The sequence below is a fragment of the Suncus etruscus genome, chromosome 5 (assembly GCF_024139225.1).
Source record: "Suncus etruscus isolate mSunEtr1 chromosome 5, mSunEtr1.pri.cur, whole genome shotgun sequence".
NCBI lineage: Eukaryota > Metazoa > Chordata > Mammalia > Eulipotyphla > Soricidae > Suncus > Suncus etruscus.
In genome coordinates this window covers 17,907,667-17,933,855 of record NC_064852.1, presented here as the reverse complement: position 1 = coordinate 17,933,855, position 26,189 = coordinate 17,907,667, and the positions used below count along the sequence as shown (strand labels likewise).

At 55.1% G+C, this 26,189-nt stretch overlaps 1 protein-coding gene across 1 annotated transcript in view; it reads right to left on the bottom strand.

Moving 5' to 3' along the window:
• The window catches only part of HMCN2 (hemicentin 2), a 145,846-nt gene that overhangs the window by 42,183 nt on the left and 77,474 nt on the right, over positions 1-26,189 (bottom strand). The window contains 32 exon segments of the mRNA XM_049772813.1: positions 418-514; positions 957-1,144; positions 1,615-1,728; positions 2,548-2,766; positions 4,059-4,209; positions 4,774-4,916; positions 5,217-5,330; positions 5,430-5,600; positions 6,157-6,348; positions 7,995-8,081; positions 8,700-8,813; positions 10,011-10,178; positions 10,908-11,189; positions 12,303-12,446; positions 12,851-12,970; positions 13,058-13,154; positions 13,245-13,420; positions 13,749-13,872; positions 15,178-15,335; positions 16,986-17,162; positions 17,587-17,682; positions 18,197-18,293; positions 18,645-18,799; positions 19,962-20,131; positions 20,238-20,346; positions 20,661-20,939; positions 21,343-21,621; positions 22,588-22,742; positions 23,219-23,345; positions 23,458-23,605; positions 23,876-24,006; positions 24,525-24,719. Coding sequence (XP_049628770.1) covers positions 418-514; positions 957-1,144; positions 1,615-1,728; positions 2,548-2,766; positions 4,059-4,209; positions 4,774-4,916; positions 5,217-5,330; positions 5,430-5,600; positions 6,157-6,348; positions 7,995-8,081; positions 8,700-8,813; positions 10,011-10,178; positions 10,908-11,189; positions 12,303-12,446; positions 12,851-12,970; positions 13,058-13,154; positions 13,245-13,420; positions 13,749-13,872; positions 15,178-15,335; positions 16,986-17,162; positions 17,587-17,682; positions 18,197-18,293; positions 18,645-18,799; positions 19,962-20,131; positions 20,238-20,346; positions 20,661-20,939; positions 21,343-21,621; positions 22,588-22,742; positions 23,219-23,345; positions 23,458-23,605; positions 23,876-24,006; positions 24,525-24,719 — 4,977 coding nt within the window.

Here is a 26,189-nt window from a genome sequence, read left to right as displayed (position 1 = left end):
GGTATAAAGGGACATGGGCCCTTTCTCCCTGCACTCCAACTGGTCTCTGTCCAGGCTGTGCTGCGCCATTAGAGAGGATGGGCTACTTCCCCAAGACCACACAGCAAGTCAGGGTCCCAGCACTGGAGTGACCAAACTGGTGTGTTATTTCACCCTCTGCCTAGAGGCCCCAGTACACCCCCTCCCACCAGATGTTGCATGGACAGAGGCGGAATGAATTGGCCTTGACCTGGTAGTGATGGGCTGGTCGGGGGTTAGGGGTTCTGAGCCCCAAGCCTGGTCCACAGCAGCCCCCACCTCAGGGGTGATGCTCTCCAGTCACTCCAGACTGGGTCAGACCCCCTATCGCTCAGCCCTGGGTCTAGGCAGTATCCCCAAACTGCGAGTGGAGACCCCAGGCCAGCCCTTGACCCTCACCTTGCACCCTGAGGGTGAAGAGCTTCTCGGCAGAGCCTGCCAGGTTTTCGGCCACACACATGTAGCTGGCAGCTTCAGGAACTTCAGACATGGATACCTGAGGGTACAGGGACTGTTGTGGGCTCCCTCCTTCCCAGACCACCCCACACCGGGGGCAGTAGGATCCCTGGAGGCTAGGCACTGTATCTGGTCCCTTTGGTGACACCACATATTTCTCCTCTTGGTTGGGGCTGGCCCCTAGTTGTTGCCAAGTCACTCCCCAGAGTCAGCAATTCCTTCCATGGCAAAGGTTATAAAGGTGACTGCAGTGGATGGGGAGAATCTGCCCAGTCTCTTGGGGGCTCAAGGCAGCCTCTCGCCCCAATAAGGTTGCCCAGGGAGTCCCTGTGTCTGTGCCCCATGAAGCCATGAGCATGTTTGCCAGCTGTTCTCTAGGCACCAACAGGGCTCCAGGCAGAGGGTAGTTCTGCTCTCAGATTGAGTCCTGACCCCATCAGCCATGTTTGTTCCCCGGGAAGACCCTGTCAAGCTTCTCTGACCTGCAGAACATGCCCATCCTCCAGGATCTCCAGTCCCGAGCCTGGGGAGAAGGTCAGCCCGTTCTGCAGCCATGAGACCCTGGGCTCGGGGTTTCCCAGGGCCGGGCATCGGAGGCTGACGGTGCTGCTGGCGTTGACGGTCACCTCTTCCACCAGCTCCTCCGTGTCCCCCAGGATCACAGGTGGGGCTGGGGTGGGGGAGATGAGTTGAAGGCAGTGTTGGGGTGGTGCAGGGGCTCCCCAAATCCTCTCAGGCCGTGATGCCAGGGTTGGGAAGAGAGGGCATGAGGTCGGTGCCCAGAGTCACACAGCAGAGACAACTGAGCTGGGCCTTAACAGGCTGTTTTGGAGCCCCTAGACCCTAAATTTCAAGCTGATCACCTGCCTAGCCACGCCCCAGGACAGTGCTCAGGGAAACCACGCCCAGGTTCAACCTGGCCCCGCCCTGGGGCGGAGCTCAGGGAAGTCACGCCCCCAACCCAGCATGACCACGCCCCTGGGTGGAGCTCAGAGAAGCCACACCCCAACCCACTCTGACCACACCATTGGGCAGAGCTTAGGGAAGCCACGCCCCAACCCACTCTGACCACACCATTGGGCAGAACTCAGGAAAGCCACGCCCAACCCGACATGACACCGCCCCTGGTCCATCACTCACTCAGCACCCGCAGCTCATAGTACAGCCAGTCCTCGCCCACCTCGTTGGAGGCCCTGCAGGAATATCTCCCAGCATCATCCGCACGGACCAGAGGGATATGCAGCACGCGGCCACCTGTGGGGACATGGGGACAGAGCCTGGGCGGAGGGTGGGGGGCTTACAGCATCGCATCTGTCCTGGGGACAGTCCATGCCCGGCCTGGCTAGTCCTGAAGGCTGTTTGGTGACAGTGGGCACATCCCTGCCACTGGGTTTGGGCTTTTAGGAGCCTAGAGGTGGAACCGGTTCCACTATGTGCAGGACTGAGGTTGGGGGGCTTCTTCAGCTTCTCAGAAGGGCCCCTCTGCGATTAAGAACTAACCCGGACTGGCCCTAACGTGCAGGGCTAGGGACAATGTGAGTGTTTAGGATTTGGGGTTGGGGGCCATAGACCCAGGCTGAGGGGTTTGTTCCTCAGAGGGGGACTTCTTCCATGCAGACCTAGGCGCCCCCAACACCCCCTGGGGCATCCCAGTCCCTCTGGACCCTGATTGCATCCCATCACTAGGCCTGAACATCGAACCTGAACATCAGGGCTGTTTGGTTGAGTATTTCAGGGAGTGAACTGTTCTCTCCTGCACCATTGAGTAAAAACAAGTGAAACTTCTATGTAAAACCCAGAGAGATCTGGGGGGTCAGAGTGACAACAGACAGGTGGGCGTTTGCCTTGCAAGCAGCCGACCTGGCTTTCCATAGGGAACTCCAGCATCCCATAGGGTCCCTGGAGCACCACCTGGAATGATTTCTGAGCACAGAGTCAGGAATAACCTCTGAGCACCACTGAGTGTGCCTCTTCCCCCCAAAACCCAGAGGTCTACCCAGCTTGGCCTGTCCAGGGTCCCCCAGCTGCCAGCAGTGGAGTGGAGATGTCTGTCCCTCCACACAGGCCCTCTACCTTGCAGGAGGGACACCCCATCCTCAGCCAAGAGTGGCTGGTCCTCCCGGTACCACGTGAACTCTGGGGGCGGCACAGCATTGGTGTCACAGTAGAGGTAGGCAGGGCTGTTCTCCACGATCTCCCGGTACTCAGTCACTTCCCCCCGGGCCTCCTCTTCTTGGGACAGGATCTCGAAGGTGGCACCGTCATCCCCTACCCTCTGGAAGATGGGGGGCACTGCAAGGGGGAAACAGAGCTATAAGGACACAGCTGGGGGGGCAGGGATATGTCTCTGCTCATTCTATCCCCTAATCTGTTATATCATGCCCTGCATAAGGCCACCCATAAGGATTCTAGGTCTGGACTCTGGCCAGTATTTGTTTAGGGGGGCCTAAAGGTGGGAGTACTCCAGCTTTCCTCCTCTGGAGGAGGCTGGAGGCCACCGGGCCAGAGAAGGTCAAGGGAGCAACTAGGATCTCAAACCACCATATCCATGTATGGCAGAGCTTGGGCCAGGCATGCAGGTGGACTGGCACCCCAAGAAGTCATCTGCCAGGCTACCCCGAGGTGCCAGCGGAGATATAGTTCCAAGAGATGGAGGCAAATAGCAGGGTCCTTTGACTCGAAAGAGCCATTTTCACCCCAGGTCAGTGAGCCCCAAGGGAAAGAGAAGCACCAGGAAAAGGGGGATGGAGCTTCCAGCCAAGGGGCCAATGGGAAATTTGGGTCTAGGAGACCTCCTGAGGTTCAGCTTACCCTGTCTCTGTGCCTCCCATCTCATCCCTTTCATTCAAGGTTAGAGCAGGGAGCAGGAGACACACCCCACTCAGCCTCAGCAGCTCCCTGCTCATCAACCCAGGTAGCTTCTCTTGCCCCAGAATGTTCTGGAGTAACCCCCAGGTTCCCGAATAGAGCCGTGGGTTTGTCTAGGCCACCCCAGGGTCTAGGTTTAGCTCCATCCTTTTGTGTCTGGGATAGGGGTAGGACTCTCATGGCCCCAAGGTCAAGATCAGGCCCCCCTTAACACCACCCAGGTGTGGATAGATCTTGTGGGTGACACCTCTGAGTGGCCCATATCTGGTAACAGCCCCTGTCCTCCCACAGGGGTAGCAGTAGGGATGGGGGATTTGTTCAGTGTCCAGGCTCCTGCTGGACTTGAGTTTAGTGAAGCCAAAAAGGGGTGCCCTGTGCTGGATTCATGGAAAGTGGGAGGAGCCTGGCCTGAGCCCCACTTCCAGGCAGCCTGTTCAGGACTGTAAACTACACTCACTTGGGCTATTGGTGCCTGTTACCCCCAGCACAGCCACATGGCCCCTCAGTACTACAACCTGCAGTTCACTGTCCACATAGTCCCCCAGAACTACACTCCACAGCCCACTGGCCCCATGACTCCCAGTCCTGCACCCCACAGACCACTGGCCCTGCTGTTCCCCAGTCCTACACTCCACAATACCCTGGCCCTGTGGCCCCAATCCTGCACCCCACTGGCCCCACAGCCCCCGGGCCTCTCTGCTCCCTGGCCCACGCACCCTGAACAAACACAGTAAAGTCTTGGCTGTCCTCTCCCGCCACATTGCTGGCCACACAGAGGTATCGACCCGAGTCTGAGAGTTGTGTGGGCTGAATCTGAAGCAGCTGCCCATCCCCCAGAATACGGAGCCTTGGGCTGGGGGTCACGGGCTGAAAGAAAGAGGGGGAGCAGGGACCAGAAATGAGGGACCGGAAGTCTACAGTCAATGCCCTATTATTGGGGAGTCATTCCAAGTGGTGTTCAGAGTTGACTCCTGGCTTCATGCTCAGGGGACCATACCGGATGCCAGATATCCAGCCGGGAGATAGTGTCCTCCCACTACGACACTAACTCTCAGCCCCCCAAAACCCTCCTGTGTTAACACAAGGGACACAATGCAGGTGGGGCAGGATGTGGACTTAGTGGCTAATGCACCCCTGTGTGGGCATTGAGGCCACGAGTTCAGTTCTGGACTGGGAGCTTGGTGGTCTGAGATCCAGCCACTACACACAATTCAGAATTTCAGGGAGAAGTGTTTGAGTCACAAGCAAAAGTGCTCAGTTCCATCATCCAAGAACAGCATCAGAGAGGGAAGGGCCAGGGAGGGGAGGGCTAGGCAGGAAGTGCGGGAGAGGGCAGAACAGGACAGGGCAGGGGAAGTCAGGGCAGGGTAGGCAGGTAGGGCAGAGCAGGACATGGGAAGGCAGGAAAAGGCAGGACAGGTGGGCGCTTACCTGCCCATCCTTGTACCAACGGATGGTAGGCGGTGGCACGGCCCAGCACTCACACTCAAGGGTCAGCGAGCTGTTGACCTTGGTCTTCACCTCCCGTACACTTACTGCCTCTGCAGGCTCATCTTTGGAGATGGATGGGGGCACTGAGGGGACAAAACGTGGTCAAGAAGGGCCCCTTCCCCACAACAGGAAGGAGGCTGGCTCTGTGATGTGGAGCTGCACAGAGCAGTGTCCGTGACAGGAAGTCTAGGGTGCCTGGGGTGACACTGGGGCTTCTCCGGAGGTCCCAGGCCTCAAATACTGACAAAGTGTAGTGTGAGGAGAGAATGGGCATGACAGGCAGAGACCCAACTTCTATTCCTCCCCTTGAGTCCTGGTTGGGCCTGGGGAGCATCTGCCAAGTCACAAGTGACAAGTCTTGGGGTTCCCAGGGTTGTCCGCACCGATGACTTCAACATGGTAGTTCCTCACAGCCTCCCCGAGTTCATTGGTGACAACGCAGCTGTACTCTCCTGCATCTTCACGCTGGGCATTCAGGATCTGTAGCCCATGGGTACCTGTTGGGGGGGCAGTGGTGGCCCAGGTCACTCCTGCTTGGATAGGGACATGGTAGTTCCTCCTGCTGGCCTGACTACCCCTCTATCAAAGGGCATCACCTGGCAGCTGCTGGACATTTCTGGAAGCTTCTAAGGGAGTCCCATCCTTCATCCAGGTGACGGTGGGTGAGGGGAAGGCCAGTGCCTCGCAGATGAGAGACACAGGGTTGTTGATGGTCACTGTCACCTCATCTGTGTCATTCTCTGTAACTCCCAGAATGGTGGGGGCCACTGCAAGGAGGACAAGGAGAAGGCATTATGAGTAGAGACCCCAATCTCTGACCCAGTGACAGACCCAGACAGGGGGAATATAACAGAGAGAAAACTGCAGCTCAGGGAATTGCCCACAGGACCACCAAAATCTCCATGCACACACACCATGTAATGCCTCAGTTGCCTCAGTTTCTCCAAAGATATTCTAATGCCCCAGAGAAGCTGGGTCAGTTTCCCCAAAGACCTCCTAATGTACTCATGACCTATCAGTGTCTTGGAGCCCTTCTGAGTCTGGCTGACCTCCTCAAGCCACTTCTGAGCTCAGAGTGAGGGGCTTGCTCCCTGCAGGGCAGAAAAGGTCTGCCTCCCCTCTCATCTTGGATTGTTCCAGAGTTTTTCAGAGCATGCTCTGCCTGTTGAACAACTATTCCTCTAGTCTCCTGAGGTAGTGCATTGGTGCTGCTTGACCCCTGGTGAACCCCACTCAGTGACAAGTGGTCTGATCAAGACCCTGTAGTCTACCTCACTGACCACTGCTCAGCCTGCATTGCTACAGTCCCTGCCCAATACTCACCCAGGATACTGAGCTTGTAGTGCTTGGTCTTGGTGCCTGCAGTGTTGGTAGCAATGCAGGAGTAGTGGCCGGCACTGGACAGGTTGGCCTGGGGCACCCAAAGGAGAGTCCCATCTGAAGACACGTGGTGAGTGTTGCTATCAGCCAAGACCTGACCATCTTGGAACCATGTGACCATGGGCTGGGGGTGACCTGTGTACAGGAGAGAGGCAGGTGGGACCATTCCATGGGCTTTTGCCAGTTAAGCCCAGGGGCTGGGGCTCCCACAGGATGGGACATGGATGGTCCCTGTCAATCCAAAAGCCCAACAACAGCACAGGGCTCTGATGTAGCCATGGAGTCGAGGCTGGGCCTGTCACAGCATGGCACGGTTACTCTTTCCTTACTCAGGCAGAGATGACTCGGCATGGACAGTCCAGATAGAAAGGCAAGTTATTCCTTCCTTTCATCCATTAACTACCTCCAATCCAAAATTCCAAACACTATTTCAACTTATCAACATATCTATTTAGAATCCATGTATGCATGCATATATACACCTTCCATTCATCTATGCATTCATATATCTATCCACTCACCCATCCTTCCATATAACCCATCCACATACCCACCCATCCCTCTATCCATCCACTTGCTCATCCATCCATACAAGCCATCCACATATTTATCTATCCATACATTCAGCCATCCATCCACTCACCCATCCATATAGTCACCCATCCATCCATCCATACAACCCATCTATATACCCATGCATTCACTCACTCACTTAGCCACCCAACATATCCATCAATTCATGCATTCATTCATATATCCACCCACCCTTCATCCACATCATCCACAAATTCATCCATTCACCCACCTACTCATGCATTTATTCAACCACCCATCTATTTACCCAACCATCTATACATATATCTATGCATCATCCATGCATAGATTCATTCACTCATCCATATGTGGGTTCATCCACATATTAATCAATCCATTCATGCATTCAGACATCCACCTACTCATCCATATATACATACAACCCATTCACATGTCCATCTATCCATGCATTCATCCAACTACCCACCCATACATACATCTATCATCCACATATTCATCCACCCAGTCATTTATTCAACCACTGATATAATCATCCATTTATATCCACCATCTACAAATCCTCATCCATGTACCCACCTACCCATCCATTTTTTCAACCACTAACCTATTTATCCAACTGCCCATCCACATATCAATCCATCCATCCATGGATTCATGGGTTCATCCATGCACCCATCTACATATATATTCACCCATTCATCTTCCCTCCATTCACCCATCCACCTATCTCAGATATGGATCCATCCATCTACATATTTATTATTATTTTCATTCATCTATCAATACTTTTATAGTACTTGTAACCTACTAATACCTACCTAATATCCACCCAACTACCAGTCATCCCATTTATCCTGACCAATCCTACTTCACACCTATCCTTCCACCCATCTCTGCATTCCAGGAATTCCTCTCTGCCATGCACAGAGGAAAGGTTACAGGTCAACTCTGTGTGCTGAAATGCTGCTGGCATGAAGGGATGACATCAAGCTACTCTGATCTTGCTGAGAGGGGATTGTACCTGGAGCCCTGTGGGACAGCCCCTGGACTCAGAAAGCTGAGATAAGGGGACAGATACTGCTGAGGTTGAAATAGCACAACTCCAAGACATCAGAGATGTGGTTCTAAGTCCCAAAGACCCTGGAGCAGTAGGACAGGGACCAGGGTGACTAGAACCCCAAAACTCCAGAGCCCTCCCTCCTGATGAACCCCATAGTACTGCTTACCTGAAGCATTGCATGCCAGGTGGGTGGGATCTCCCTCAAGGACTTCAATGGCCTCCTCCACATCCTCATTCTCAATACTGGGAGGAACTGGGAGGAGTGGGAGACAGTAGAGGACTGACCTGACTGGTTCACCCAGCTGGACCAACATACAGCAGGATTCTGGGGGCATCTCTGACACTCCTACCCTGCACAGCTTCTAACAAGTGCTTGTTGCATGCAGAGCAAGAACTTCTTTTTTTGTGAGGGGGCACACCCATCGACTCTCAGGGGTTACTCCTGGCTATGCACTCAGAAATTGCTCCTGGTTTGGGGAGACTATATGGGATGCTGGGGGGATCCAACAGTGGTAGTCCTAGGCTAGCGTTTGCAAGGGAGACACCTTATCTCTAGCGCCACCACTCCAGCCCCAGAGCAAGAACTTCTAACCCTGGTGCCCTATCGGCCCCCTGAACATCACAGGGGAAACCCAGGAGGCCTCGGCAATGTTGGATGCAGGGGCTAGGTGTTCTCCAGCATGGCAGGGCCTGGACATGTCCAGTAATTCCTGCATCAGCACTGCTGGTTCCAGTGCAGTTGGCTGAGAATCACCAGGAGTGACCCGCCCCCAGGCCCCTGAACACTTCTTAGGAGGCTGTATCCAAAAAAACAAAGGAAAATCAGGGTTAGCCCATACCCCACCCAGGTGGAGAAGGACCTGGGACTCACCCAGGACCTCCAGGCTAAAGTTCCTCCGTGCCTCGCCAGCCTCATTACTTGCTAGGCACGAGTAGAGGCCTCGGTCACTCTCCCGAACCTGGGGCATCTTCAGCATCCAGCCACCTGAGGAGGGGGACAGGGCCTCTGAGCAGGTCAGGCACAGCCTTCTTTCCCAGCATGTCCAGAGTAGAATGGCAGATGCTATGGCCAGCTGTGGGAGTCTGTGCTGCCCAGTTCTCAGACAGGGAAACAGGGAAACTGAAGCTCAGGGCTTTGGCCCCAGGATGTGAAATGAGCTAAATGGGAGTGGCCTTGTTCTGAGAAGGCCTCTACTTGTCTTCCAATCCAGGAAGTTGGAGGGCTGCAGGGCAGGTGCCACATGATGAAAACCAGAAAAGGATTGTCTTCTGTCAAGGCATCTGGATGGCCAGGCGGACATCATGAGTCAAAGGCTGACCCACAGCCCTTCTACACCCAGGTAGACATCACCAATCAATGGCCGACCCACAGACCCCTGCATTCAGGGCAGGGCAGACATCACCAGTCATTGGCTGGTTCATAGTCCCAGGCAGATATCATTGTTGGCTGTTCTCTGCTCTATTGGATTCACATGCAGCAACCGTATTCACACCAGCCCTTTGCCTCTGCAGTCCTGCCCAGGACTTGCCCATGGTGGCCAAGGAAATACATTCACCAGCACACTTCACCTTCCCTAGGACAACTAAGCATTCCGGGACTGCGCTTCCACGAGCCCTGAAGTTTCTGCCTCAGTTTCTCTAATCAGACATCGTCAAGAACCATCATGGCCTGTGTGTGGTGGGTGCCTCTGTTTGGAAGGGACACTTCCTAAGGTGTGCCGCACTTTCTGTGCTATGAGAATGTTTTTTTGTTTTGAGTCTACACCCAGCCATGCTCAGAGCTTAACCCTGGCTTTGTGCTCAGGGATTACTTCTGGCAGTACTTCTGCTAAGGGGGGGTCAAAGCCAGGTTGGCTGTATGCAGAGCAAATCCTGACCACTAAAATAAAATCTGTCATCTTGAGGATTGTTTTATTCTTTTATTATATATTTTTTCAGCATGCCTGCCCCCACACAGGGTCACTGATGTTGAAGAGAGCAAAGGATTCCTTTCCCAAATGTGCTGGAACCTGATAGTTTCCCAGACCCTCTCACAAGGCCAGTTTGGGGGTATGGTCTTAGAGAACCCAGCACTCAAATAGTTCTCCTGACTTAGGCTGACTGCTCAGGGTCAGAGGTCATAGAGGTCAGTGGACAGAAGCTGAGACCACAGCAGGTCCAGAGACCCTGGGCTGTCTCTCACCTGCCAGGAGGTAGATGTCATCCCCAGGGCTGACAGGCTGGTCCCCTCGAAACCAGCGGACCCTTGGAGGTGGGATGCCTGTGGCTTCACACAGCAGAGTCACAGGGGTGTGTAGGGCTGTAGTGACATTGCTCAGAGGCTCCAGGTCTCCAGCGAACTCGGGGGGCACTGGGCACAGAGAGGTGGCTGCATTGGTAGAGCAGAGGGCTCCTGCCTACCCCCCCCCCGCAGAACCTCCAGACACCCTTCAGGAGAGCAAGGATGAGATTTGAGCTGCTCCCTAGGAAAAAGCCAGCATTAGGCAGCCACAAGGAGCAGGTGCCAGATAGATACATGAAGCCTCAGTTTCTCCAGCCTCTGCTGGGAGGCCAAGAAATTTTAGCAAGAGCACAGGCAGGAATGAAGCAGGTGTCAGAGGCACAGACAGGAACTGAGGTACAGATGGGAATCTCAGCATCTCTGACCTGTTTCCACCCCATCTCCACCCTGAACCAAGGATTCTGCTTCAGCCAAGCAGTTTAGAGCTGAATTTGGATGCTGAGGCATGTCCTCTGCCTGGCACCCTTCCCTGCATTTAGCACCTATAGCTACAAGGTCACCTCCTCCAGGAGGTTGCCCTGCTATCTCAGGCTCAGGGACGTGCAGGTTTCAGCCAGACCCGGACCTACAAGCATGCAGTGGGGGAAACTTCCTTCTCCAGGTACAGAAGGGGATCTGGGGTGGGGATGGGGATAAATCAGGGCTGCTTGGAGTTTGTCCTGAAATTGGAAGAAATTGGGGGAACAGGGGTCGAACCCATGCAAGCAGACACAGAAAGAACTGGGTGCCTGCAGCTGACTGGACACGGAAGCGGCTTTTGGTCTCCCAGTCCGCCCACCCCATGAGCCCATTTCTCACCCAGGACTGACAGCATAAACCTTCGCTCAGCCCGCCCAGCCTGGTTCTCAGCTACGCAGCTGTAGTGCCCAGCATGGGCCACCTGGGCCCGATCCACGTGCAGCCTCTGCCCTCCGTCCTGCAGCTGCAGCCCAGACTCCGAGCCCAGAGGCCGGCCTGCCCGCTCCCACACCACCTGGGGCGGGGGGTTCCCTGTAGTGGTGCATTCCAGCGTGGCCTCCTTTTCTTGAACCACGGAGATTGCCGTGAGAGGCTCCTGGGGGCCGGCGATCTGAGGGGGCACTGAGGCATGGAGAAGGCATGTCAGAGACAGTCATCGTGACCCCAGCCACTCCCCGTCCTCACTGGCTGAGTGCCTATGGACAGCTAAACTCATTTTTTCTGTTTTTTTTTGGGGGGGGTTGTTTTTTGTTTATGGGTCACGCCAGTGGCGCACAGGGATTACTCCTGGCTATGCACTCAGAAGTCACCCCTGGCAGGCTCAGGGGACCTTATGGGTCTCCAAGAATCAAACCGAGATTCATTGGGGTTGGCCGCGTGCAAAGCAAATGACCTATACCTGTGCAATCACTCCGGACCATTTTTGTTTGTTTGTTTTTTATTTATTGGGCAACACCTGCTGGTGTTTAGGGTTTACTCCTGTCTCTACACTCAGAAATTACTCCTGGCATGAGATGCTGGGGATCGAACCTGGGTCAACCTTGTACAAGACAAATGCCCACCCTACTATATTATTGATCCAGTTCCATCTTTCTGGGTTTTTTAATTATTATTATTATTATTATTATTATTATTATTATTATTATTATTTTTGAGCCATACCTGGGGATACACCTGTCTCTGTGCTCAGGAATCACTTTTGGCAGTGCTCATCATATTGGATGCTGGGAACCAACCCAGGTCATCCACATGCAAGACCAGTCTCTGTGCTCTCTCCAGCCCCTAAACTCGACTCTCTGACCTCCCTTCCCCACCCTGGCAGTGAGGGTCTTGCTGTTGGGGAGTACCCTGAAGTACAAACAGGAGCCACACACCCCAAATAAAACAGGTTTCTGGGAGCCTAGCGTTGAGACAGACGCCCCTCCCTGTGTCTTGCTTTTCTAGAATAATACTCATGGAGATAGCCCTGCTCCTATGCCATGGGGCACACATGTGGAGTCCAGTCAGGGATTAGATATAATTCTGTCTCCAACAGATCTGAAGGGGGGAAGTCATGGGAGCTGGGGTGGGTAGGGGAAATGCTTCCCCTCTCTGATTGGGCGGGGATTATAACTAAACCTCCCTGGTCTGAGAGCAGCTGCTAAGTGCGCCTGACTTCCTTGCTTTTGTCTTTGGGAGAGAGGGTGTGGAGCAAATGAGCTGTGGTCCACCGCGATCCCCCAACCCCCGGCTCACCGTGCACCTCCAGATGCTGCTCCTGGCTGCTCACTCCCGCCTCATTGCTGCACTCACAGGTGTACGTGCCCTCGTGGGCGGACTGGGCCTGGCCCAGGTACAGCAGTCGCCCCACAGCCGACACCTCCTCAGGGAGGGGCTGACCTGGACACAATGAGAAGAAAGCCCCTAGTTCTGGTTCTTCTTCCTGGAATGTTCTGTCCCCTAACTGCAGGAAGCAGGAAGGGTCCAATTGGGGACCTGCACCTGTCTTTTCTTCTGAGTATTTTTAGCCTGGGCCTCCCCTCTGAGACCCAGACACCCCTCTCCATCTCACAGGGGGACCAACAGGTAGTGGAACATCAGCCCACCTGAGCTCTTCCAGGAGGACTTCTGGAAGAAATGACATCTGAAGCTGGACCTAAGTGTCTATCCAGCTCCCACTTGCTGGGCAGGGGCATGCAGCAGCCCCATAACCTCAAATCTCAGCTTGGCACTGTGTGGGGGCCCCCAAAAGTAGCTTCGCTGGGTAGGGGTGAAAGTGTGGGGCAGGAGGGCAGCAAACCTACCATCCTTCTTCCAGGTGATCTGGGGAAATGGGACCCCCTGACAATCGCAGGACAGTCTGGCAGGGTGCCCCTCAATTACGGTCAGGGTCCGAGGCTTGCGCAGGGGGAAAGTGGGGGGCACTAAGAGCAAAGATGGGAGAGAAGAGGTGGGGCTGAGCTGGCCCAGTCACGAACCCAGTGGCAGGGAACCTCCCCCTGACCCCTCACCCCAGACATTGAGGTTGAAGTGCTTCTCCGAAGTGCCCGCTGGGTTCTGTGCCCGACACGTGTAGCGGCCTGTGTCCTGCTCCTCTGCGCTGACCACCTGGCCCAGAGTGAAGCATAGTCGGGGGGGCCCTTGGCCTTGCTAAACCCCACCTCCCTTCCTGGCACTTGGATCCCCCGGTCTACCCACCTCCAGCACGGCCTGGTCTGCAGAGAGGCGAACCCCAGGCCTGGGCAGCAGAGGCCGCCCGTCCTTCCACCAGCTCAGCTTGGGGGGCGGCTCGGCATGGCTCTGGCACTCTAGGACCACCGGCTCCTGGGCCACGACTGACACGTTCACCTCCTCCCCATGGAGGTTGGGAGGCACTAAGGGGAGGGAGGTCTCAGGCACAGGTGAGTTGGGGTCACAGATGAGTTTGGGTCACAAGTGATTTGGGGCACAGGTGAGTTGGGATATAAGTGAGGGTGGGTCAGATGAGATGGGGGTACAGGTGATGTGGAAGTATAGTAAGGAGATACATGTGAACATAAGTGCCCCCAGGGCCAGCATAGAGGTCTTACCCCACCCCTCTCATGTTCCCCTCATGGAGCCCCTGGCTGTGTTGATGTGGAGGCCCCCCCTTCCGTTCTCTGTGGGGGACCCACAGGAAGCCGCACTCCCCCCATTGGCTTGCAGGGGGTGCCCTCGCCTTACCGTGAACAAGCAGTACCACATCCCTGCGGTCCTCGCCCACAGCATTCACAGCTACACACGAGTAGGTGCCCGTGTCGGCTGCCCGGGCACTGGCCAGGGTGAGCATCCGGCCCCCGGGGAAGACCTGAGCCCCAGAAAGAAGCCAAATGAGTGACTCACCCAGGGTCACTGCCCCAAAGTGGGTCATTGCCAGGAACCCAGGAGCCTAGTGCACCAGTCCCGGAAGCTCTGCTGTTGGCACATGTTGGTGGGTAACCAGCAGCTCTTAAACAGGGGTACCTCTTAACTAGGGCTCTTAGACTGGGCCCCTCCTACCAAATACTGGGCGAGTCTCCCAGACTAAGCAAAAGGCAAATTGCAAAAGTGATCCTGTGAAGAAATGGGCAGATATTTGGGGGAGACAGGATGAACTAGAAAGTTTTCTTTGGGGGAAGGTTCCCAAGCAGGACTCAGGAGGCCACTCTTGGGGATACCTGCTCAGCTGATTAGTGCCTGGAGACCACACAGTGCCAGGGATCCAACTTCATACCCAGCACCCCCACCCAATGAACTTTCTCCCCAGCATCCTAAAAATGTATTCATGAGAGAGACCATGGCCAGAGATGTCATCAGAGGTTATGCATCTGCCCTGCATATATGAGCCCCAGGTTGATCTCCAGCACCATCCAAAAGAAGTTTGATTCATTGTTGGTTTGACTTTTTTGGGGAGGAGTTGTTTTTTGGGGACCACACCCAGTGACACTCAGGAGTTACTCCTGGCTATGCACTCAGAAATTGCTCCTGGCTTGGGGGACCATATGGGAATCCAGGGGATCAAACCACGGTTCATCCTAGGCTAGCGCAGGCAAAGCAGATGCCTTACCCCTTGTGCACTGCTTCAGTCCCTGGTTTGACTTTTTAAATTTTATTTTATTTCTTCATTTTTAGGCCACATCGGTGGTGCTCAGGGGTCATTCCTGGCAGTGCTCAGGGTACTATCTGAGATGCTAAGGATTGAACGCGGGTTGGCCATATGCAAGGTAAGTGCTCTACCTGGCTTATTTCAAACAGCCTACCTGGCTGTTACTATCTGAGATGCTAAGGATTGAACTCGGGTTGGCCATATGCAAGGTAAGTGCTCTACCTGGCTCATCTTCAAACAGCCTCTAGAAATTTCTGAAAGGCTTCTGACTTGGAGAGCAAATAACACTGGATGCTACCAGGAAACTTTAATTATAGAATCCTTCAGCTTTCTGATGGGGCTTGAACCCAGAGCCTTGCTGCATAAGGCAAGCATTGGATTGCTGAGTCCCCAGCTCAGTCCCAAACTCAGGTCAGACAAGGAAGGCACGGGCAATGTTGCCCTGTGTACATGAGTATGCCAGAGACTGAGTGACTTTTGACCTTCTCACTTAGGGAGGGACCCAGTCCCCCTCTGCTCCCGACTGACCTGGAGGCCTGAGGCCCCTGCAGTGGACACTGGGTTTCCATCCTTAAGCCACATCAGCGTGGGACTGGGGGTGCCAGCGGCATCACAGGTCAGCCGGACCGGGGCGCCGAGCAGCACGGGGCCGGGCAGGCTGGGTGGCAGCGTGATGTGTGGGGGCACTGCCAGATGAGATGACATGGGGCACTAACTAGCTGAGCCTCACTGATAGGGGGAGCAAGCAGGACCCCTCCATACACGCACATACAGGAGCCCAGAGCCAGGAGCGAAAGACCCGGAATGGCTGCTTCGGAGTTATAAGCCCGGAAGTTTCCAAGGATGTGAGGTTCAGAGAGGGTAAGTCCCAGACCCTAGGGGACCAACTAAGAGGGGAGGAGATAGAAGACATGACTGTATTGAGAGGTGGGAGTCCCTGAGCCCAGGTCAGGGCTGGCTTGGCCCAACTGCATTCAGGTTAAAGATCTGGTCTTGGGATTGTTGGGCCCTCCTATGGCTGTTTCAGAAGTTGGGATCCCAGAAGCCCTTTGATTTCTTGGTGGGGGGGCACACCCAGTAATGCTAAGGGGTTACTCCTGACTCTGAGCTCAGAAATCGCTCCTGGCTTGAGGAACCATATAGGATGTCGAGGGATCGAACTGCAGTCCGTCCTGGGTCAGCAGCGTGCAAGGCAAATGACCTACCGCTGCACCACTGCTCTGGCCCCCAGCCCTTTGATTTTTTTTTTTAGGTCCCCAGTGCTCTGAGGCTCAGATTGGTTCATCAGGCACTCCAAGCACCTCCTCAGTCTGGTCCCCAGCTAGCTGGTTCTAGGCACTCACACAAAACAACCTGGTCACAGCTCTGAGTGATCAATGAGCACAGTCTCTGCAGGGATAGTCCCAAGAACTGTCTGCTCAGGGGCACTGGCCTGGCCTGTTTGTCCTCACAAAGTTGGGTGGAGAAAGAGGCCAGATGGAGGAATAGATGGTTTGATGGGTGGGTTGGTGGATGGGGCACAGAGGAGTGGAAAAGGGGGTGAATGGAAGGATGGAAAGATGGAGAGATGGGCTGATGGATCAATACAAGGAAGGGAGAGGAAGAAGGAGGGAAGGAGGGATGGATAACAAAAACAAAGGAGGGATGGGAGGAAGGGAGGAAGATGAGAAGGAGGGGAGTAAGAAAGGAAGTTAGGGGGCCGAAGAGATAGCACAGCAGTAAGGCGTTTGCCTTACATGCGGAAGGTTGCTGGTTCAAATCCCGGCATCCCATATGGTCCCCCAAGCCTGCCGGGGGTGATTTCTGAGTGTAGAATCAGGAATAACCCCTGAGTATTGCTGGGTGTGACCCAAAAACCAAAAAAAAAAAGTAAAAAGAAAAAAAAGAAAGGAAGTTAGGTTGGTTGAATCTCATGCATGTATGAGCAGAGATATAGATGAATGGATAGGGGTGGACAGAAGGAATGTGGATGCATGGGTGAATAGGACAGAAGAAAGGATGTCTACAGATAGGTCTACAGATCCATGAATAGGATGGATAAGTGAACCAGTGGATGAGCGGATGGATGGGTATGTGGATGGATGGGGGAGAATGGGTGAGAGGGTAGATAGATGGATGTGTGCATAAATGGGTGCATGGATAAAGGCATGGATGGGTGGTCACAGGAAGCAGTGAATCAACTGACACACACATGGGGAGAGGGCAAGAGCAGGAGGGAAGGTGGATGGTGTATATGGTCTTACCAGTAGGCACATGGAAGACAAGGTGTACAGGCCCGCCCAGCCAAGCTCAGCACCTCATAATTAAATCACACACACCCCAGCCCAATACCTCACCGTTGACCCGAAGGCCATACAGAAGCTCTGTGTCACCGGCCACATTGGAGGCCACACAGCGGTAGCTCCCTGCATCTGTGAGCTGGGCTCGCTCAAAGTGGAGGACCCTCCCATCAGGGGACAGTGTCACCCCGTGCCTGGTAGAGATAGGCTGGCGTCCCTTGAACCAGGAGACATCTGGGGACAAAGAGAGAAGAGTGGAGGTCCTGCCAGCCCTCTAGACTTGGCGGCCAGCACCGAGTAGGCAGAGCAGAAGTCCACAGTCAAACTGGAGCAGGTTGGAGCCTCAAAGGGCAGGAAGCCACCAAGTCAGAGCTTTAGAACCGCATTGCTCCCCAACACAGCCACCTTGTCAGTCTTCAATTTCACAACACCACCCAGTCCTGAATTCAGATTTTTCCATGTTTGAAGGGGCAGGCACAGGGCAGATGGACTGAGCTCACAGGCTGGGGTGAGCCAGAAAAACAGCTTCAAGAAAGATGGGAGGAATTAAGTGGGGGGGTGATTGTTCCCAATTTTGTCCACAGCTGGGGTAAGATGTTGGGTTCTCACTGTAGGCGCAGGAGCTTGGGGACCCAGGCCAGCAGGTGGAGGATCTTACCCGGCGGGGGCACGCCCGAAGCGAGGCACTCGAAAGCCACCGAGACGTTTTCTAAAACTGCTTTGTTGACAGGGCCTGGCTCGATGTTGGGAGGCACTGCCCGAGACAAGGAGAGCCTGAGCGTGGTGCAGGGTATTGGGGAGCTTGGCCCAATGCCCCGCCTGCTGCAGCATCCCACAATGTCCCAAAGGGGCTCAGACCTCTGGCTCAGGAGGTAACACCCCACCCAGGAGTTTGGTCCTCTCTGGAGCCACGCCACAGGACCACCCTGTAGTCAAGGCAAAGCGGGCAAGAGCAGAGCCACGGGGAAAGGTGACACACACATACGACTTCGCACTAGACACAGACCCCACGTGAGCACACACCACACATGAACAAGCACAAGCACATAATGTTGCACAAGCATGCACCGTGCATGAGCATGTACTGATGCGTGAGCATGCATCACACTTGCATACAGAGTCCCAATAAGTACTCAGCGAGGGGAGCGTGTTAGGGACAAGGACAGGCATGACCTGTCTCACTAAACAACATGGGCTCCATGCTGGCCACACCCCAGGCCCACAATGAAGGCCCCACTCTGAGTTCTGTCCCCCTCCCCAGTCCTCACCCAGAACCTTGAGCACCACATGCTTCCTGCTTTCCCCGACCGTGTTGGTGGCAGCACATGAGTACGTGCCCTCGTCCCTCAGGTCCACCTTTTCGATCTGGGGGGGCAGGAGGAGTGCGGTGTGTTCTACGGGCTCAGAAATGAGGGGAGGACATGGCGAGGGCCTCCCAGATGCCCCACAAGGGCCAGACCCCAGGACCAGTCCAGTGCACTCACTCCCATCTCTGGGGTGGGGACACCCTGCCTTCCTGAGCACAGTCCCCCTCCACAGATGGTATTTCAGGATTCTGGATGAGGTTAAGGGCCCCTCATGTCTGGAGTCAGCATCCCAGACTCACTCTGCATTTCCAGATTGGGGGGACTCTACATGCACCGTGGTTCCCTCATCCCCTGATGCTGTCTCCTGAGTCTTTAAATAGCTTCTCCTTAGTCTGGTCCCAGCACCTACCTGCAGGGTGCCTCCCGTGGCTGCCAGAGCCACCCCGTCCTTCCACCATCGGAGGCTGGGAGGAGGCACTCCAGATCCCACGCACTGGAGGATCACTGGCTGCAGGAAGGGGGCAGTGATGTTCTCATCCCCACTGATGGCCACTTCTGGGGGTTCTGCAGGGACAGGCAGATGCCACGGCAAGTCAAGACAGGGTGGTGGGCACCCAGAAACCCCAGGCAGAAGGAGCAGTGGGTGCTTAGGAACCCAGGGCAGAGCAGGACAGAGTAGTGGGTATGCAGAAACTCAGACCAGGATGAGGAAGTGGGAGCCCAGAGTCCCCAGTTCTGGGGACAAGGCTGTGCCCTGTGGGCTGCTTAGGGTTCCCTCACTCTGCACAGAATGTTTAGGAGAAAGAGCACCAGAACAGGAGCCAGAAGAAGTCTTGTTTTTATGACCCTCCTTCCTCCTACCCTACAGTGTTCCTCCCTCCCTTCTTCCCTCCCTCTTCCTTTCATCCTCTTTCTTCCCTCCTTCCCTTCTTTCTCTCTTGCCTTCTTTCCTCCTTCCTTTCTCCTTTCCATCCACTCATCCTTCCAGATACCATCCATTTTTCCTGCCTTCCTCTTGTTCACCCATTCATCATCTAACCTTCCACCCATCCTCCCTTCGGTTCATTCCCTCCCTTCCTTCCATCCCAGCTGTCACTATCCATTTTTCCTTCCTACCATCCACCTATCCTTTCCATTACCCTTCCTCCCTTCATCTGTCCTTTACCCCTTCTGTCCTTTCTTCCCACATTCATCCACCTGCCATTATCATTCCTCTCCATCAATTACCCTCCCATCCATCTGCCCACCCTCTGTCCAACCACCCTTACATCCATTCATCCTCCCATCCAACCATCCACCAGTCTGTCCATACATCCATGCATTCAGCAGCTGTACTGTGCTTCGGGTGGCCCCTGACACAGGAACATAGAATAAAAGCATAACCACTGTGCTGCCCTCTTAGAATGGACAGGAGCAATATAATGAACATGTGAGCAAGCAAGCCATCTTGAACATCCTGAGCAATCTCATGCTGGAATCAAGAAGGGTGTGTTGGAGAGGTGTTTCAGGAGAGAAGCTGGAGAGGTGAGAAGGGACCAGGTATGGGGAGAGAAAGGAAAAGTGAGCAGGAGAGTAGATAGATGAGAGAAAAACTGGAGAAGCACAGGGTGGAAGGTGTGGAGAGAAGCCTTGTAGAGAGTAGAGCCTGACTTCCACCCATTGTCCTTGGGGGCCCTGGAGCCCTGTCCAGCATTGCCTTTCATCCCACCCACCCTGCATGACTCACCATGCACGGACAGCTCCACCTCGGCCCCGGCTGTGCCTGCCTCATTGGTGGCCAGGCAAGAGAAGAGGCCAGCGTGGTCTGGCTTCACAGGGTTGATGTGCAATGTGGCCCCCTGTGAGGCCACCTGCACCCCAGGAAGCAGCTCTGCAGGGCGTCCATTCTGCAGCCACCTGGTGTGGGTGGGGCACAGGGCACCCATCATGAAGTGTCCAGCTCCTCCCCAACTCGATCCCCCCACTCTATCCTCCTCCTCCAGCCATCCCCACCCCTACGCACTGGACAGTGGGTGCCGGAGAGCCTGATGCCTCGCAAGGAAGGTCCAGGGACTGTCCTGCCAGTGCTGTCACCTGGCCCAAGCCTTCAGCCACCAGGAGCTGTGGGGGCACTGCATGCAGGAACCACCAATGGGCGTTTGGGGTGGAGAACTGATGCCAACCCCCCAAGTAGCCCCTCCTTCCAGGAAGACTTCCAGGATGACTCCTTCAGGTGGTATTGGGGTGGCCCGTCTCTGCACACCCAGAACTCAGAGGTCCCTGCCGGGGGTTTTACTACTGTGTCTCCAACACTGCACTGACCTTCCAAATGTCCACAGGCATAATAAAACAGGCACCACCTATTCGCCTGTCTACCCTGAGATCGGTCCAGCTGCAGGGTGACCCCCATCCCTTACAGAACCCCCTCCCTGAAAGTCCTACTCACCCTGGACATCCACTAAGTAGCGTAGCACGGCCTCCCCCGAAGGACTGCTGGCCACACAGCTGTACAGGCCCCCCGAGGCCTCACCCAGGACTGCCAGGCTCAGGGCACCGTTTGCCCACAGCTGCGTGGCATTGCCTTCGGTCACCAGGAGCCCCTCATGTTGCCACGAGATGGTGGGAGGGGGGCTGCCGCCAGCCACACATGCCAGCACCAAAGGCCTCCCAGCCACGGCCTTCACCACGTGCAGCCCTCCGTCTGAGCCCTCGATGGTAGGGGGCCCTGGGAAAGAGGTGGGGTGACTCCTGAGATACCAGACCCATGCAGACTCCCCTCTGCCCTGGCTCCCTATGACTCAACATTCTGTCAGGCATCACCTCCTCCAGGAAGGCTTTCTCTCTGCACACCACTTGCTTTTTTTCCCTTTGCTCAGTTGCCTTACAGGCACCCTATATCTGCATTTAGAGGTCTCGGGGAGTTAAGACCACAGCTGTTCTTCCTGTAAGCCCCCTCCCCAGACTGAGAAAAACAAAGACTTAGGTGGAGTTGGGCATCCCCTGGAACTCAAGGCCCAAGTGGAGCGCCAGGTAGGAAGGTCATGTTCCCCAGGGGTTCCCCTTGCTGCTGCCTCCCACACTCACTATAGACCTCTAACCTGGTGGGGTCCTCCTGGTCCCCCACTCACTGTAGACCTCCAGCCTGGTCGTCTTCTCTGCATCCCCTGCAGAGTTGCTGGCCCAGCAGGTGTAGTTTCCAGCGTCGGCACCCCGCGAACTCCCCAACTGCAGCTGCCGGCCCCCCCTGCTGTAGGTGGCCTCGGTGCTGGGGGCCAGCGGGGCCCCATCCTTAAACCAGACGATGTCGGGGCTGGGGTTCCCCCGGGCCTCACACAGTAGCCGTGCTAGTCGTCCCTCCATTACCACCACTTCAGTTGTCTCGTTAGAGCCCAGGATGGTGGGAGGGACTGGGAGAGACAGCAGGGGGGGTATCACAAGGAATCCCACAGCCTCCAGTCTGCTGCCATCCCCCCAAGTGGTACATTCCTTCCCAGAGTAAGTACAGGGCACAGGCTGCTGCAGGACTGGGCTAGGGGGTACAAGGACCCACTTGTAGGAGCTTCACCCTCCCTATCTATGAAATGAGGGGAATGAACAGGACTAAGGGTGTCCATGAGGCAGATCCCATTAGTTATCCCCAAGAAGATCTGGGGATACATGAAGAGCTGGGATCAGCCAGAACCCTCTAATGCAACAGCCAACCTCACATCCCCACTTGGAGCCCAGGCACTGACCCTCCCCAACACTTCACATTGCCTTTCTTCCTACAGTGATAGGAATAGGATTGGGGTGCCCTCCTAGCCCCAGTGGACAATTCAGCCCCTTTGTCCAAGCTTAACTTCCCCAGTCTCCTCCCATCCCACCCACTGGGCTGGACAATTCTTTCTCAGAATTGTCTTATGGTGCAAAAAAAAAGTTTGGATAAAGAGAGTCCAAGGGGCCTCAAAACAAAAGCCTTATCTGAGCCTGAGAGAATGCACCAGGGCATCAGTCTGCACACAACTGACCCCAATTTGAGCCCAAGCACCAACTGTTCTTGGAAGCTCCAGGAGTGATCCCCCAAGAGGCTGGAGAGAGACAGTATAGCAGGGAGAGTGTTTGCTTTGCACGGGGCTGGCCCAGGTTCAATCCCCGGCATCCCATATGGTCCCTTGAACACCACCAGGAGTGATTCCTGAGCCCAGAGCCAGAAGTGAAACAACTCTGAGCATCACTGGGTGTGGCCCTCAAACCCAAAAGCCCTAAGTGACAGTTGTGCGGTGGAAGAATAAGTTGTCTGGTGGGGAAGATTTGGGGAGATCCAGGAAGAGCCCTGGCAGGCTCTGGGGCTGGGGCTGATTCCTTGGGGGTAACCCCATAATGGTGTAGCTCACCAAGGATGCGGAGCTGGAAGTCCCTGGCCTGTTGCCCCGCCGGGCTGAAGGCCACACATTGGTACCGGCCTTCGTCACCCAGGTGACTGTCAAGGATCCACAGGCGCTGGCCTCCCTCCTGCAGCCGCAAGTGAGGATCTCTCGTGTCCACAGGCCTTGAAAGGTGACCGAGAGGACAGCAGCAGTGTGAGCCCAGAGCCCCATGGGGGGGGCAATGACTGGCCAGAGACCTGGATCAGGCTGCGACCAGCCTGGAATCCACAGTGACATGAACCCAAGGTCACATGAAAGTGTAGATGCTTGTATGTGACAGATGGGAGAGACCTTTTGAAGTGACCAGGAGCCAAAGCCAGAGGACAAGATGGTGACTTTTCAGGAGGGTCTCCTTTATGAGGGGCTGCTAGAACATTCTGAAACGGGACAACACTGAGTACCTGGCAGCTTCTTGGAAGTCCCACATGCAATTGAAGTTTGAGCACTAGGTAATATGAGTTTTATCTTTAGACTTTATAAAAAGGGGGCAAGAGAAGGGCTTGTCTGGTCAGAGCAGAAGTTACTGGAGATTCCAGCAGGGGTCATGGGCACCCCATGGTCATGGTCACTGTCTACAACATCCCTAGGGAACACTCACTGGCCATTCTTGGTCCACTCCACTTGGGGTGTGGGGACCCCTGAGGTCTGGCAGACTAACTCGACCTCGTCCCCAGCCAGGCCCAGCACTTCCTGGGCAGAGCCAGCTCCAAGCACAGAGGGAGGCACTGGGGAGACAGGAGGAGAGGATTCCTGAGGCCTCAGCCCAAACAGGCCATCAGCTCAGAACCTGCCTCCACCCTTCTCTCCTTTATGCCCAGGCCTTGGCCAGTCACTCACCGAGCACCAGAAGCTGGAAGTCTCGCTGGGCACTGCCCGCTTGGTTCTCTGCCCGGCAGGAGTAGGTGCCCGAGTCACGTTCCAGAACAACAGGAAAATAAAGGGTCCACGACCTGTCCTGGACATGAAGGCCCCTGGCCTCCAGGAACTGGCAGGAGAGGCCCAGAAGAGCAAGTGAGTGAAGGTTGAACCACCTCATCTCAACACTGAAGACACTGAGGTGTCTCCATGCCCTTCATGCAATGTCATGCCCTCACTTTCATGAAGAACCCGGGGCTTAATCATGGTGCCTTATGGCCTACAGCATGTCTTTCTGAGCCCGAAAGACATCACACATCCTGGCCACCACCCCCTGCACATATAGGCCCAAATGACCCCAACTGCCCCCAGCAGCTCAACCACCCCAGTGGACACTCACCGGCAGTCCGTCCTTGAGCCATGTGACCATGGGGACTGGGGAGCCACTGGCGTCACACTCCAGGGTCAGGGGCTGCCCGGCCATGGCTGACACATTGGTCCCTCGACCATCTTCCCGTATGCTGGGCGGGACTGGGAGGAGAAGGATTGCAGATGCCTCCCATGTGGAGATGCCTGCCTCCTGCGCCAAGACGCTCCGCCCCCTACAGGGATGTTCCGCCCCAGCATCAAGATGCTACATTGAGCTACTACATTGAGATGCATAACGCCTAGAGATGCTCCGCCCCTATCGAGACGCTCCGCCCCCTACAGTTATGCTCCGCCCTACACGAAGATGCTCAGCCCCCTGCCATGATTCTCTGTCTCACACTCTATCCACAGTGCCCCCTGCACACCCCATTCCAAGAGCAGACATGAGGAGCCCATGGGAGCCTTCAAGACACTGGGGTGCCCAAGATCAACAGGTCTACACCCATTATCTGGGTGACAGGGATCCCCGGAGGCAATCATGTGGAAGGAGACTGTCTTTTGGTTTGGTTTGGTGCCACACTTGGTGGTGCTAGAAATGGAGCTGAGCATTTGGAGTCTGTGCTCAGTCCTGGAGCCAGAGCCATCTCTGGGCCCCAACAGGTACCGGAATCCCTGCTTACCATAGACCAGCAGCCTGGTGCTCCTGGATGCTGAGCCAGCCTCGTTGGTGGCCTGGCACTCGTAGTCTCCGCTGTCGCCAGGAGAGACAGACGCCAGGAACAAGGAGCCATCGGCCAGCAGTGCCAGCCCAGGGCCACCATGCAGAGGCTCCGCGGACTGGTCCTTCCTCCAGGTCACCTGCGGCCAGGGTGTCCCTGCAGGCAGTGGAACTGTGAGCAGACACTGGGCCTTCCCCCTAACTCCATGATCACCACTGACCCTGCAGTGGATGTCTGTCAAGGTGCCCCAAGCTGGATGCTTACCAGATACCCGAGTCCTCCCCAGACTCCCACTCACAGCAGCAGGTCCAAGCTCAGATTAAGTAGGGAGACCCAACTGTCTTGCACTAGGCCATAGAGGGCACCCCCAGATCTTTCCTTTTGTAGGAGTCCCCACCCCACTTCTGGCCACAGCCTAGCTCCACTCCATGCCCAGGGGCTCACTGGCTGGCAGCACATGATGGCAGTGCCCAGGTAGGGTGGAGGATGCCCTGAGCTCTGCATGGAGGAGAGAGGGGGACTAAGGGGCTCCCCTAGATCTCAAGCACCACTGCAGGTCACTGCCCCTACTCATTGCCCTGGGATAGCTCATATGCTCTCTGTGACCCTCTGAGCAGGAAGGAGGAACACCACGGGGGCTCATGTCTTTCAGGAGTGTCCCTACCCTAGCCCCCCACTCCTCCCACCCAGAAGAGGGGAGACCTGCAGACATGTCAGTGGAGATCACTGTACAGTTTGGAGACTCCTGTCTCCCCATTTCTCTGTGGTGTCTCTCAGTCCCTCTCAGCCCCTACCCAGGACATGGAAACCCCACTGCGAGGGTCTACTCCCCACCTGGAGGACACCCAACTGCACACACATGCATCACACAGGCATCAAACATGCATTCACACCACATATACATATGGGGAAAAAGGTGCCAGATGTGTATGTGGGGAGGCTACATGACTGGGGTGCAGGATCTGTGTGAAATATGGATGTATATATTATGTGTAGTATCTATATGTAATAAGTATGTGCATATGTAGTCTGTATACATGTGCTACGTGCTGTGCATGTCTGAATGTGTATTGTATGTGATATGTAAGTGGTGTGTTTGTGGAGTATGCGTTGTATATGAGGAGGATGTCTACAATATCAGAGTGTGTGGTGTGTTTGGCGTGTATGTTGTCTGTGGTGTGTATCTGAGTGGCATGTGTGAAGTGGATGGTATGAATTATGTGAATGAATGTTTATGTGTGTATGTGGTTGTGTAATGTGGTATGTGTGCTGTGTCTGTGTGATATGTATGATGTGGCCATGTATCCTGCATCTGTGTGGGGTATCTATAGGGTGTGCCTATGTGGTGTGCGGTATCTTGTGGTGTCTGTGGAATATCTTTTGCTATCTATTGTATGTCTGTTAATGTCTGTGTGGTGTGTCTCTGTGATGTCTCTGTCAGTGGGGACCAGGGCCTGGCTCAGGAGTTAACTCAGTCCTTCTCCCTTCACTGGGAGCTCCAAGCTCTGCTTCTGAGACTCGCAAGGGAAGAACACAGGGTGGCGTGGCCAAGGCAGTGGTCATGGGGAGGTTTGGGTGAAGCTGACGTGTCCCCAACTGACATGGGGGTAAGTGAGGTTTGGAGGT